Below are 13,229 nucleotides of genomic sequence, written 5' to 3' on the forward strand. Positions count from 1 at the left end.
TGTGCTCTGCAGGAGCGCGGGCCCTCACCCACTGCCCAGCAGACAGTGACGGAGCTCGGAAGCGGGCGCAGAGGTCTCGGGTGAAACGGCCGGGAGAGACACAGAGGAAAGGCCCAGAAAGGGGGACAGCTGGCAGGAGGTAGGGGAGCCAGGGATTAGTGCTCGGAGAAGGGAGCTGAGCCAGGCGATGCAGAGAAGTCCGGGCCAGCTGTGGCAGCAGGCGGTGGGACAGGAGAGGAGGCACAGGGACCAGAGGAGGTGGCCCAGGTGAGGGCGGTCTGGGAGCCATCTCCCCTGGGAGGCAATTTCAGGGTGCTGGGGGCCCACAGGGGTGGCAGGGGCTTGAAGAGGCGACTGCCTAAGAGAGCTGGCAGTGGACACGGGTCCCCAGAGAAACCCTTCCCCTGGCAGTGGGCTCCCGGTGCATATTTCTGATTAAACGGTGCCCTTTGCAGCCCACCCTGTCAGGCTGTGGGACATTCAATGAGGGGTCCCACAGAGCACAGCCACCCCCAGTGGGGATGGGGGGGTTCTCATGCAGGCCACGGGGCTGACAGCTCAGGACAGCACCTGTAGGAGTGTCTGAGGGCTGTCACAACAAAGAACCACAGGCCAGGCTTAAACAACACAAGTTCATTCTCTCACAGCCTAGAGGCTGGAAGCAAGATCAAGGTGCCGGCAGGGCTGGTCCTTCCGAGGCTGTGAGAGGATCCGTTCAGTGCTCCTGGGGTTGCCAGCTCCTACTTCCTATTTGAACTATTTGAATCGATTTCAGTTTTAGCTTATCAACTGCTCGTTTATATTCATTTTCAGAGTAAACATTTAAGAAAGTAAATAGTCTTAGGTGCATTTTATCAATGCATTCGTATAATGTTCTAATGGGTATTCCTTCAAGGTAATTAATCCCAAAGCATCCTCCGATGCCCTGAAGCACTGTTTTCACTATGAGTGTGCCCACAGTCTTTAGCCGGTCGATTTTCTCTTCGTGACTAAGAAACACTCTGGTATTCTGATACGGTTGCCCTCCTTTCAGTATTTTTCGAGACCACTTTGCAGGTATCCAGCTCAGGACAGATTTTAGGAGAAATGTGTGCATTCGTCATGAAGTATCTCAGTAACCACGTTGGTTGGTGGATTGAGGAGACGCAGGCGGGTGTGAGTCCGGAAGGACTCAGGACGCTTTGGAAGGGCCGTCTCTGTTCTGAGTCATCGGCCCAGCCAGCATCTTAGTGGAAGGAGCTCCCGTGGAGGGTCCGAGAGCGGGTGCCCCCAGGCCCGCCGTGGCTGGGGGCCTCCTGGGACCGCCCGGAGCAGGGGATGGCAGTCCTGGCTTCTGCCGCCGGCCAGTGGGCTAGTGGAGTCAGCCGTTTTTAAGGGATTTGGAGGAATTCTTCCAGGCCAAAGACCCCCCGGGACTTGCCCGTGACCGGGAGCCTGGAAAGGTAAGAGGAAGGCTGCCAGCGCCGCCGGATGTGCTGCTCCGGGAAATCTGTATGAAACGGTTTTGTTTTCGCTCGAAGGGGAATCAGTCTTTGACTACTGCCTGTGTGGGCCCGGGTGCTTCACACACCAGGGCACCCCTTACCGTGTCCTCGCTTAAGCGGGAAAGGCGGCTCTGGGTTTTAGATCGTTGCTGTGCACTGGAAAGCAGCCTCCGCAGAGCTTTGGGATAAAGAGCACAGCTGTGCGCGGCAACTCACATAAAATGCGTTTCCCGTCATTGTTAATGAGGATTTTTCCTGGAGGGGATTTTGTCAAGTCGGACTCATTTGAGACTCGGGAGTGAGAGGAACTGGGGCCACGGGCACGTGCCCGGGAAGGCCAAGGCGCCGAGGGAAGCGTCCCCGAGGCTCTCCTCTCCCCGGAGAAGCCACGCTCCCCATTCCAGAGAGGCTGGGACCGTCCTTCTGATGAGGGCAAATGCGCCTAGGCTCTTGCGAGATGCTTTAGGGAGTGTAAAGTCGCCAGCAAGCATTATCCCAGGGAGCCGAGGAAGGTGGTGGCTGACACTGCTGGGAGCCGAAGCCGGCCGGGCCCGGGGCAGGCACGGAGGAATCGGGTGCCCAGTGGGAAGGGGAGGGCAGGGACTCCGGGGAGAGGAGAGAGCAAGGGGCACAAAGGGACCTGACCCCGGGCCCAGCCCAGCTGTGCGGGATTCCTGGACCGGGTGCCTTAGCCAAGGCAAGTGGGTCTGGTGCTTTCTGGCTAGAACCACTGGGCTTTCAGGGCTGTGCAGGGCTACCCTGGGCTGCCCATAGCAGGCCTGAGCTGAGCTGGACAAAACCGGACTGAACCGGGCTTTCTGAGCTGAGCTGGATTGGACTGAGCTGAGCCGGGCTGAGTGGGGCTGAACTGGACTGAACTGGGCTGAGCTGCTCTGAGCTGGGCTAAGCCGGGCTGAGCTGAGGTGGATTGGACTGAGCTGAGCCTGGTTTAACGGGTGTGAGTGGGGCTGAGCTGGGCCGAGCTGAGCTGGGCTGGGCTGGGCTGAGCTGGGCTGGGCTGAGCTGAGCTGGGCTGGGCTGAGCTGAGCTGAGCTGTGCTGAGCTGTGCTGTGCTGAGCTGAGCTGGGCTGGGCTGGGCTGGGCTGGGCTGAGCTGGGCTGAGTTGGGCTGAGCTGGGCTGGGCTGAGCTGGGCTGAGCTGGGCTGGGCTGAGCTGGGCTGAGCTGGGCTGGGCTGAGCTGAGCTGAGCTGGACTGAGCTGAGCTGGGCTGAGCTGGGCTGAGCCAGGCTGAACTGGATGAGCTGAGCTGGGCTGGGCTGGGTTGAGCTGAGTTGAGCTGAGCTGGGTTGAACTGCACTGAACTGGGCTGAGCGGGGCTGGGCTGAGCTGGTCTGGGCTGAGCTGAGCTGTGCTGAGCTGGGCTATGCTGAGCTGGGCTGGGCTGGGCTGAGCTGGGCTGAGTTGGGCTGAGCTGGGCTGGGCTGAGCTGGGCTGAGCTGGGCTAAGCTGAGCTGAACTGGGTTGAGCTGGGTTGATTTACACTGAACTGGGCTGAGCGGAGCTGAACTGGGCTGAGCGGGGCTGGGCTAACCAATGGGGACTGAGATGGGTCCCGCAGAAGTGGACTGGCTGGGCTGGCTCGACTTGGACGAGCTGCTTTGGGAGGGTTTAACCTCCGCTGAGCCCTGGGAGTCACGCTGGGCCGTCCTGGCTGCTCTGGGCCGACCTCAGTGACCTGCTTGTGCTGAGGACCGGTGGAGCTGAGTCTGCATCATCCTCACCGATGACCTTCAGACCCTCCCTCCGACCCCAGACCCCCAGCCTGGGCCCAGTGTAGCTGAGCCAGGGGCAGTGAGGCCGCGCCGGCTCCACTGTCCCAGAGGGAAGGCGGGTCGCCCGAACCCCCGACCTACCGGCAGGGCACGAGAGACACTTCTCACGCCCCCTTTCTCTTTTGTCCTCTCTCTCGGGTCCTCAGGGAGCCCGTCTGCCCCGATTCTCTTCCCCCTGGTCTCCTGCGTGAACTCCCAGTCTGATGAGAACCCGGTGGCCCTGGGCTGCCTGGCCCGGGACTTCTTGCCCAGCTCCATCAGCTTCTCCTGGAGCTACAGTAACAACACCGGCATCAGCAGCCTGAACATCCACAGCTTCCCGGCCGTCCTGCGGGAGGGCAAGTACGCGGCCTCCTCCCAGGTGCTCCTGCCTTTCTCAAGCATCCCCCAGGGCTCCAAAGAGCACCTGCTGTGCAGCGTCAAGCACCCCAACGGCGACCGGTCCCTGTCAGTGCGTGTCCCAGGTGAGCCGGGCTCCTCCCGCGGCCGGGGGCGGGGTCAGGCCAGGCGCATCCCCACTACATCACCCTGCTCGCCCCCCACCCCCTGCCCTTCCTGTTCACCTTGCGGCCCCTCCCCCCAGTACACACTGCACTCTGACCCTCACCTGCTCACTGCTTCCCTGATTTCAGCATCGAAGCAGACTCCAAACCACTTGGTGTCCTCTGTGACGTCCCAGTTAGTGGACTTCACCCTAACCACTCCAAGGATCACAGGTCAGCAGCCCCCGTCCACGCACACCCCCACCTGCCTGCCCGGCCCCCAGCTGCCTCCCTCTGGCAGCCCTCCATGACTTCTCCCATGAGTCCTTAAGTCACAGCCTGAGCCAGGAAGTCAGGGCACTGACCTGAGGGGTACCTACTGCAGAGACCACCTCAGGTCCCCGTGTGGCCATCAGCCCCTCATGAATGTGGTCAGGTCACAACGTGAGGGGCACTGTGAGAGGGAGAGCCCACAGGCCAGCTCCAGGCTCACCTGGCCCAGCAGACCCGCTGACCGTGAGCTCGCCGTGGAGCCTCACACGGGCACACATTCCCAAGGCAGCCAGGAGTATGGAACTGAGCCCCGAGACCCTCACAGAAGCAGGGTGCCACCCACAGGGCCGGGGAGCCGTGGCAGCTGGCAAAAGCCGACCTCACCCCCAGTTCCACCCGGCTCCAGGCTCTCTGAGTGCTGGGGGCCTGGCTGGGGCCCAGGGTCACACCTCACCCTGTCTGCCACCCTGGGAAGCGTGTCCTCGCTCTGAGAAGGGCAGAAACCACTGGAGGTGTGCTGGTCACACAGAGAATGGCAGCCCCCTCGCCGGCCCTCTGGAGTGCTAGTGCAGCTCCAAGCAGAGGACAGCGGCCGCGACCCGAGGTGGCATCTCCGTGGGGGCCCTGCCCAGCTCATTGATCAAGACGCTCACACCCCAGGGCAGAATCTGCTCCCGCCGTGCGTGTCCCCCAGGCTCGGGGTGGCCTGGTTGGGCACACAGGGCGTGGGGAATCAGGAGATAGTTCAGTCCTCCAGATGAGAAGGTCACCGCGGCAGGGCTGTGCACACCCACAACCCTCCCAGCGTGTGTCAGCACTCAGCCCCAGCCGTGATTCCTGCAGCCGGACCATCCACCCGGCAGCCTTGGTGGGTAGAGGGCGGAGCTTCAAGAGGACAGGCTGGGCCCTCCTGTTCTGGGGCCGGACCGCCCTCCCATGGAAGATGACCCACCTGGGGCCTAAGGTGTGCTGACCGCACGAGCCAAGCCCTCCGAAAAGGGAGGGCCCCCTGACCCAGACGCTGCCCGGCTCTCGCACGGCCCACAGGCCAGATGCGGCCCAAAGCCTGATCTCTACAGCCTAGGACTGGCCTTTCCAGTTCTAGAGGGATGGACCAGGAGGAGGAGGGCAAGAGGACAGACAGAAACCCCGTGCAGCTGCAAAGCCTAAAGATATTTGCTCTCTGGCCCTTGACAGAAAAGTTGGCTGACCCCTGGGCTGTCGCAATTTATGGCCCAATAACTTACTGGTCACCATCACCCTAAACTGTCGAGGTGGCTGTCTTGGGGACGGTCCTTGAGCACTGAGCACAGGTACTCGTGACCAGCAGCAGACAGCCAGGGTCCCGCCAGAGCCTGGAGGTGTACTCGGGGAGGGCTGATGGAGACGACCCCCAGAGGGTGGGAAGGGGGCCGGCAGTGCGGGCAGGCCACAGCGCCAGCCGTCTGTGGAGCTGGGAGGAGACCCTGACTCACCCCGTTCCCCCACAGTGCTGTCCACCAGTCGCACCCAGACAGAAGCCCGGATGCCAGAAAATCCAAAGGACCCCTGCAGAGGTCAGTCCTTGGGGCAACCAAGTGTGGGGGTGGGGAGAAGGGTGGAGAACTTTCAGCGGCCGAGAGAGCCTGCCTGCAAGCGAGACCCCAGCCCGGCTGTGGGCAACGGGAGGTCACCGGCCCACTGCCCTTCTGAAAGCAGCAAGGGCCGGTGGCTCTGGGGAGAGGGCAGGCCTGGGGCTGGGCGGTGACTAAAGACACCAGGAGCTGCTGGCCACCCCTCGACCCCGCTCCCATCCACTGCGCCAGGGACCACCACACACCCTTGCCAACCTGTCCCTGTCCCCTGCAGAGTGCCGGAACCACACCCAGCCCCCCAGGGTCTACCTGCTGCGCCCTCCCCTGCAGGGCCTGTGGCTCCAGGCTCAGGCCACCTTCACCTGCCTGGCGGTGGGAGGCGACCTGCAGGCAGCCCGCTTGTCCTGGGAGGTGGATGGGAAGCCCCACAGCGGGCACACGGAGGAGGAGCCCAAAGAACACACCAACGGGTCCTGGAGCCAGAGCAGCCACCTGCCCCTGCCCAGGGCCTTGTGGGCCAACGGGGCGTCCGTCACCTGCACGCTGAGTGGCCCTGGCCTGCGGTCCCCGGTCACTCTGGCAGCACAGAGAGAACACGGTGAGGGCGGCTCCCAGGCCGGGGAGACAGGGCAGCCGCGGGCCCCCTGCGCCCCACACCGCAGCCAGCAGCGCCCCTGGCCACCTCCTTCCACCAGGGGACCCCGGGGGGTGGGACCCAGCGTCCCCTGGCCGCCTGGCTTCTCCCGATGCCCCCGGCCCAAAGCGTGACCGGGCTTCTCGCTACAGAGGCCTTGGCGCCCAGCAAGCCTGCCGTCCGCGTCCTGACGGCGCCCAGTCCACTGCCCGCTGCCGAGGCAGCCACCTGGCTCCTGTGCGAGGTGTCCAACTTCTCACCGCTGGGCATCCTCCTCGCCTGGCTGGAGGGGCAGCGCGAGGTGGACCCTTCTTGGTCCGCCACGGCGCACCCCGCAGCCCAGCCTGGGAACTCCTCGTTCCGCACCTGGAGCGTCCTGCGCGTCCCCGCCTTCCCGGGCCGTGCGGCTGCCACCTACACCTGTGTGGTCAGGCACGAGGCCTCCCGGACGCTGCTCAGCGCCAGCTGGAACCTGGACACTGGTGGTGAGTCACGCGGGCTGGGGGCTTCCATCCGAGCCGGTGGCAGACGCTGGGCCGGGGCGGAGGGGCAGCCCCGGAGGAGCCGGGCAGCGGGGACCAGGCTGCTGCGCGTCTGGAGTGCACGCCTCCCTGCCCTGGGGGCTCTGGGTGCCCTGGAAGCTGCCCCATCAGGCCCGGCCCCGTGTCCACACACCATGTGCTGGCCCAGGAAGGGTGGGAGGTGGGCCCCCACCCCAGTCCCCGAGGAGCAGCCATCTCCCTCCAAGGTGCACCCACCTCTGGGTGCAGAGCAGGGCCTCCCCTGGGCTGGGTGTGAGGGTGATCACCCCAGACAGCGGCCCCCCGGGGGCGTCCAAGCCTCCCCAGCCCCCAAGACCTCCGCCCATCCGGGAGCACGGTCAGCACCTGGGAAGCCAGATATGCCCGGAAGCGGGGGCTGGGTTAGGGCACCCAAGGGAGTCAGACCGGCACACACCCACGGCAGGCCCTGACCACACGCCACTCAGAGGGGAAGAGTGGACAGACAGCGCCAGAGAAGAGGCTGTAGTGGGGGCCCAGGGACAGTGGTGGGCACCCTGGGCCGGGCAGGAGCTGTAGCAGGGGCCCAGGCCCCAGGCCACCCGATAGGAGCCAGGCAGAGGAAGGTGTTGGCAGCTGGGGGGCCCGAGTCGGCAAGGCGAGGGGGACAGGAAGGCTCCTGCTGTACTGGGGTCGGGCACCTTGCCTACGGCCCTGGCCCTCGCCAGGGGCACCCTTCAGAGTGGAGGAGACGCCCGGACAGCAGCCCTCACACAGACGGGCCTGGCAGCAGCGGCCTCCTGGTGGGCAGTGCCCCCGCTGGCCCTGCAGGGTCCCCCGGAGAGCGGCTGCACCCCCGGCCCACCTACCTGTGCCCCAGCAGGTGTCCTCCTGAAGTGCCCGCCTGGGGCACAGCCCGATTCACAGCACTGCCCCTCCCCATCCAGGCGCCGTCTGTGCTGGGCCACCTGTCACGGCTCACGCCCCTCTGGCCTGTCTGTTCCTGGGTCACTGAAATGGCCTCCTGCCCCTGCCCCTCTCTCTTCCCCTGGGCAGACGGGCCCCCAGGCACAGCGCAGGCTCTCCGTGGTCTCATGTCCCAGGAGACCCTGGACCGGGCACCTTCAGAGCCTTGACCCACACCTCCCACAGGGGCCAGAAATATGTCCACCCGCCAGGGCCACACACTCTGGAGACAGGGTGGGCGGCAGAGGCGGCAGGAGGCCTGGCCAGTCCGCAGGGCCCCCTGGGAGTGAGGGGAAGAAAGGCCTCGTCCAGGAGGCCACGGCCCGCACCATCTCGCCCCGGGTCTGAGCCGGCAGGCAGCTGGGCCTTCCCTGCCCCGACCCCTCCTCCCGACCAGTGGAGGGCAGCCAGGACGGCTCCCTGCTTAAGGCAGCCTCGGCCACCCTCTCCTCAGCCCCTGCACAGCCTGGATTGCAGCCTCTCTCTTCGCTGGGCCAGCTGCATGCCCCCCGAGTCGTGGCTTGCTGCCTCGACGGGTCCTGCTGCTTTCCTCCAAGGACCCAGGGTCCCCGGTCCCCCATCCGTAGGCCACGCCATCCCCCGCCGCTCTAGGGTCAGCCCACCACCGTCCGCCTCTTCCCAAAGGAGGGGAGACTTGCAGCGTGCTCAGCCTAGGCCAGCACCTGTGGTCCTCGTTATTGTTACAAAACGGCAGCTGGAACGCTGCCTCCCACGGGGCGCCTCGCCTCTCCCTCCTGGCCTGCTCTGCGGCCCCAGCACTCCTCAGCCATGCGTCCCATCCCCCAAAGTGAAGCCAAGGGACCTCGGCCCTCCGCCACCCTCGCAGCCAGGCAGCCCCCCAACTCCTGAATACCTCGAGTCCTCACGCCTCTCTCTGTTGACCCCACCCCAGACCTCCGCGCTCCCTGCCGGTCTCGCTGCCAGCGTCGCCCCCTCCACAGCCCATCCTTCACTCAGCAGCCAAGGTGATCTTTAAACATCCATCGAGGTTCTGCTTCCACTTAGGGTGCAGAAGCTAGTGAGATGGCCACTCACGCGGCGACAGGACAACGTCGAGTAAACAGTAGAAATCAGATTTATTTAAGGCCTCTGAAGAGCTGAGGACTCAGCGTCCAACTGACCCAGATCCCTGGGCCAGAGGAGGCTGCTGGCCACTGTATCCTCATCCCAGACAGGCGGACAAGAGGCCTGGGCAGCCATGAGAGGAGAGGGACGCGAGGGAATCTGCCGAGGTGTAGCGTCTGTGTGGGCTGGCCTGGGGAGTGGGAATACAGATGGGCCCCAGACAAACCTCCCCCACCCGCCGCTTCCCCCACCCAGGACTTCTGCTGAGTGAGCAGTGTCTGGGAGCAGAGCGAGGCAAGAGATCTCCAGCCTTGGACGAGGCTTAGACCCCAAAGCCCCACTGGAGGGGCCTGACCCCACCAAACATTCAGACCCAGGAGCCAGCGATCCTGCTACCCAGCCCAGCTCAACTCCTGGTGAAAACAATGAGCCCCTCACCCTCCCCGCCCAACAGAGGAGGTGTGTGCCCACTTCATGGAAAATACACATGGATAATCTACCTCAGGCTCCCTGTCTGTCTGTGCACAACGTCCACACGCAATCAAAATCTCCTAGGCATGCACATAAGCGAAAACCTTCACGCGTCATCAAGATTTAAACTAGCAAATAGAATCAGCCCCACAGGTGACCCAGATGTGGGGACTGGAAGCAATGCCAGTCACGTCGCCCCTTGGCTCAAGCTCTTTTCATGGCTTCTTTTGCCCTAAGGAAAACTTCCAGATCCTGACCCTGTCAGGACAGGACAGAAACCCTGTCCCAGGGCTGCCCGCTGACACATTCCTGCCCCACTCCAGAGGGGTGAATGGGCATGACCTCTCTCACCTGCAATTCTTCCCAACGCTGCTTCCCCCACCCCAAATCTTTCCCACCTTCTCATCCCGCCAACTTCTGCTTATCATTCACACGAGCTCTCTTGTGTAACTGAGAAGACATCCCTGACGCCAGGGCTGGGTCATGGGGCATCTGGTACACCTGGCCTTTAACTGGATGGAGCAGGTCCATGGGAACCTGTCGTCATGTTTACCCATCTCACTGACCCCCGGCCTGCTCACCCCTGCATTCCATGTGTGTAGAACAGGCTCCTTCAAGTTTTCTGTGGCAAAGGGCTGCTGCCTTTTAAATTTTTTCCAATGAATCATGGACCAATACCTTTGCAGAATACAATATGAACTAATTACTAGAAATCTGAGACAAACAGAAACCAAGATGTGCTGATTTTTTATTATTAGATTCAACAGACTGCTATAAAAATTTCCAATGCACACAATTTCCACACCTATTTCCTGTGCCCTGTGACCAGTGGTTCCCGGCCAGTACCACGTACAGACCCCACTTCCGGTAACTCTGGTCAAGCACGAGGAAGACCCTCAATAAACATTCATGGAATGAACGACTAGGAAAGTCCGGGGCATGAGATGGGTCCCGGGACCCAGTACTTCCTACCTGCCCCCGGGGTCTCCCTCCGGACTTTGGGGCGCTTTCCGCACAAGTGTGTTAACCTGGGCTCGGACGCTAGCAAGTTCCTCTCATCCTGCCTTGCACCCCAACCACTCCAACTCCAGCAGGAATGACTTTTTGATATTCAAACTTGGCCTTCACATGCCCTTGCTTAAAGCCCTTTGTTCTCAGGATAAAGTCACCAGCAGGGCCCAGCCCCAGCCCCACTCTGGCCTCATCTCCCGCCGCTTGGCCCCAGGTCCCCGCTGCAGGCACACGGAGCTCCCGTCCACTTTTCCGGGTCAGGCTCTCTTGAGACAGGGCACTCTTCATGCTGTTCCTCCTGCTTGGACGCTGTTCCCAGCTCTCTCTGCCTGGCTGGCACCATCTTATCTTTCACCCTGTCACAGAGCTGCCACTTCTGAGGGAGGCTCTCGTGGTCCAGCCTGGCCGGGCCGGGCCCCCTGTGTCCACATTGGTGTCAGTGCCCCCCACGCGCTGCACCCAGTCACGCTGGCATGAACTGAGCTGTGAGTCAGTTTGGTTCCAGACCGTCAGCCCCACCAGGCACAGTGACCCGGCGGGCCCTGCAGAGCGCCAGCGGCCAGCGCGGCCCGGCAGGGAGCAGGCCGTTTGCATGTGCGCGTTGGGGGCCCACCGTGTGCCGGCGCAGGCGTGGTCTCAGCGGCACTGGCGCTTCCCCAGGTCTGGCCACCCTGCCCCCGCGGAGCCAGGACGAGAGCGGTGACGACTACTCAGAGCTGGAGGACACGGGCCGCCTGTGGCTCACCTTCGTGGCCCTCTTCCTTGTCACTCTGCTCTACGGCGGCTTCGTCACCTTCATCAAGGTAGGGTGGCCCAGGCAGCCGGCGCCCCGTGAGCAGGGAGCCCGGCAGGGCGGCTCCCCTCCCTCCACCCACAGCCCTAGCATAGGACAGGCATTTGGACCTGCGCTCGTGGGGGTCAGAGAGGTGGGGTCCCTGACTCAGCTGGGCGGGGGGGCCCTGACCTGGGGGCCTGCACCCTGTCCTCTGGGACCCCGCCGCCTTCCTGACCCTGGGGCTCTTGCTGCAGGTGAAGTAGTCCCAGAGAGCTGGTGCCGGCACTGCAGCGGGGGAAGCTTGGCCTCCACGCCGCCCACTGCTGCCAGAGGGCAGGACTCCACCCTGTGCACAGAGGCCTCCAGCCCCACCCCTGACCCCCACTCACTCTCCTCTGCCCACGGCAGAGCCCAGCCCCCGACACAGAGAGGAGGGCATCATGATACAGGGAGGTGGGTGGCTCCCCCAGCTGGCCCTGAGCCAGCGGTCCTGACTGTGGCCCCCTTACCTTCCCGCCCACCGTCCAGCCCCATAAACAGCTTTGGCTCACGTCACCTGCCTCCTGTTTCTGCGTCCCAGCGTTTCGGGTATCCCCAGGTCAGAGAACCCAGAAGGCTGAGGGCAAACATCCGAGGACGGGGGCCGGCAGGGTCAGGGCATGCATCGGGGAGCTGCCGCGACAAGGAAGCTGGGAGAGCTCCCTGCACCAAAGGCCCTGCTGCCCACACCAGACATGTGCCCGTCCACACAGGCAGGCACACGTGCACACATGCATGCACTCTTCACACACATGAGCATTGTGCGCCTACACATGCAGTGCACACGTGGGTCTGCACCCTGCAAGCACAAGCACACGCACGTGTGCAAACACATGCAAAAGCAAGGGCATATGCACGTGGGCACACGTGTGCGGGTCTGCAGCCACGCACACACACGGATTCACACTCACACACAGGCACACGTGTGCTCATGCAGCGCACACACGCACACGCACGGGAGACAGCACTGAGTGGTGGTGGCGGGAGCAGCTGGGCGCACAGAGCCGCCCTCACCATCTGCACGGCTCGGGCAGCCCCCGAGCCCTCCATGCATCCACCCCTCCGTCAGACGCGGCGACAGCACCCCTCACGCAGGGCGGGCTGGGGAGTAGACAAAGTGCTGCCCCACAGGGCTTGGAGAAGACGCTGGTCCTGCCCAGCACCTGGTCACTCCCCGCCACTGCCTGGAGTCCCCGCGGCAGGCGAGGGGGTGGACCTGGCCCCGATCAGCCCAGGCTTTCTCGCCCCACCAGGAGGGGCGGCCAGCGTGGCGGACACCTGCCCGGCTGCCAGCCTCGGGCATGTCCTCCCTGCTTCCCCACCCGCGGACCAGGGCGGGGGTGAGGGGTCGGTGCCGAGGCCGTGCCCTCCCTGGCCGGTCTGCGTGTCGGGCGTCATGTTCTCGCCCCCCTCGCTGGCTCCTGGACACCACGCTGCCGGCTTCCCCTTGTCACTGGTTGTGCCCTGCAGCCCCCAACCCAGCCTGTCGCCCCACAGCATTTGTCCACGGCTGGCATTCCTCTCTTGTCCCCAAATGTGGACCTCATTCCACATGTTGGCGCTGGAAGTCAACAACACGTCTCACCCTCAACACACCTGCCACCAAACATCTGGCTGGTGGGCTGAACACGGTCCTGAAGATGTCCTGATCCCTGAAGCCTGTGAGTGGGGACTGTGCAGATGACTACGCCCGGGACCCTGAGATGCGCGAGGGTCCTAGCCTCTCGGCCCAGCGTCATCACCAGGTCCTCACGAGGGGGAGGCACGGGGGGCCTGGCACAAAGAGGAAGGGCCTGTGACACAGAGGCAGGGCCGGCTACCCTGCCGGCTTCGAAGACGGAGGACAGGGCCACGGGCCAAGGGATGCCGCTCGGGCGGCTGGAAAAGGCCAGGAGCAGGCCCTCCCCGCGCAGCCCTGCCCTCACTTGCTCGAGGCCCAGTGAGACTGTTTCAGACGTCTGGCCTGCAGACCGTGAGCAGACACGTGTTTGTGGTAATTTGCTGCAGCCGCAAGAACTAAGACACCGACAGTCCCTCCAGACCAGCCCATCCCCAGCATCCTCCCCGTCCCAGCCAAGGGTGCCCCGCCATGCCAGCGGCTTGGGTGCAAACTCTGGGAATTGACTCCCTTCTTTCTCTGC

The 13,229-nt window shown here is 63.8% G+C and overlaps 1 protein-coding gene and 2 gene segments (V, D, J or C); all 3 read left to right on the plus strand.

The window, feature by feature from the left end:
• Positions 1 to 13,229, plus strand: part of LOC101323839 (Ig alpha-1 chain C region) — a gene marked incomplete at its 5' end in the record, with an annotated part of 127,977 nt that overhangs the window by 12,174 nt on the left and 102,574 nt on the right. The gene's annotated exons all lie outside the window — the stretch shown is intronic.
• Positions 1 to 13,229, plus strand: part of LOC117311207 (immunoglobulin heavy constant epsilon-like) — a 112,805-nt gene that overhangs the window by 11,510 nt on the left and 88,066 nt on the right.
• On the plus strand, positions 813 to 11,601 carry LOC141277911 (immunoglobulin heavy constant delta-like). The segment is given in 8 exon segments: positions 813 to 1,442; positions 3,424 to 3,741; positions 3,910 to 3,993; positions 5,523 to 5,588; positions 5,881 to 6,204; positions 6,393 to 6,725; positions 10,935 to 11,077; positions 11,304 to 11,601. Coding segments are annotated over 5 exon segments (840 nt in total).

Source organism: Tursiops truncatus, chromosome 2 (genome assembly GCF_011762595.2).
Source record: "Tursiops truncatus isolate mTurTru1 chromosome 2, mTurTru1.mat.Y, whole genome shotgun sequence".
NCBI classification, from domain to species: Eukaryota; Metazoa; Chordata; class Mammalia; order Artiodactyla; family Delphinidae; genus Tursiops; species Tursiops truncatus.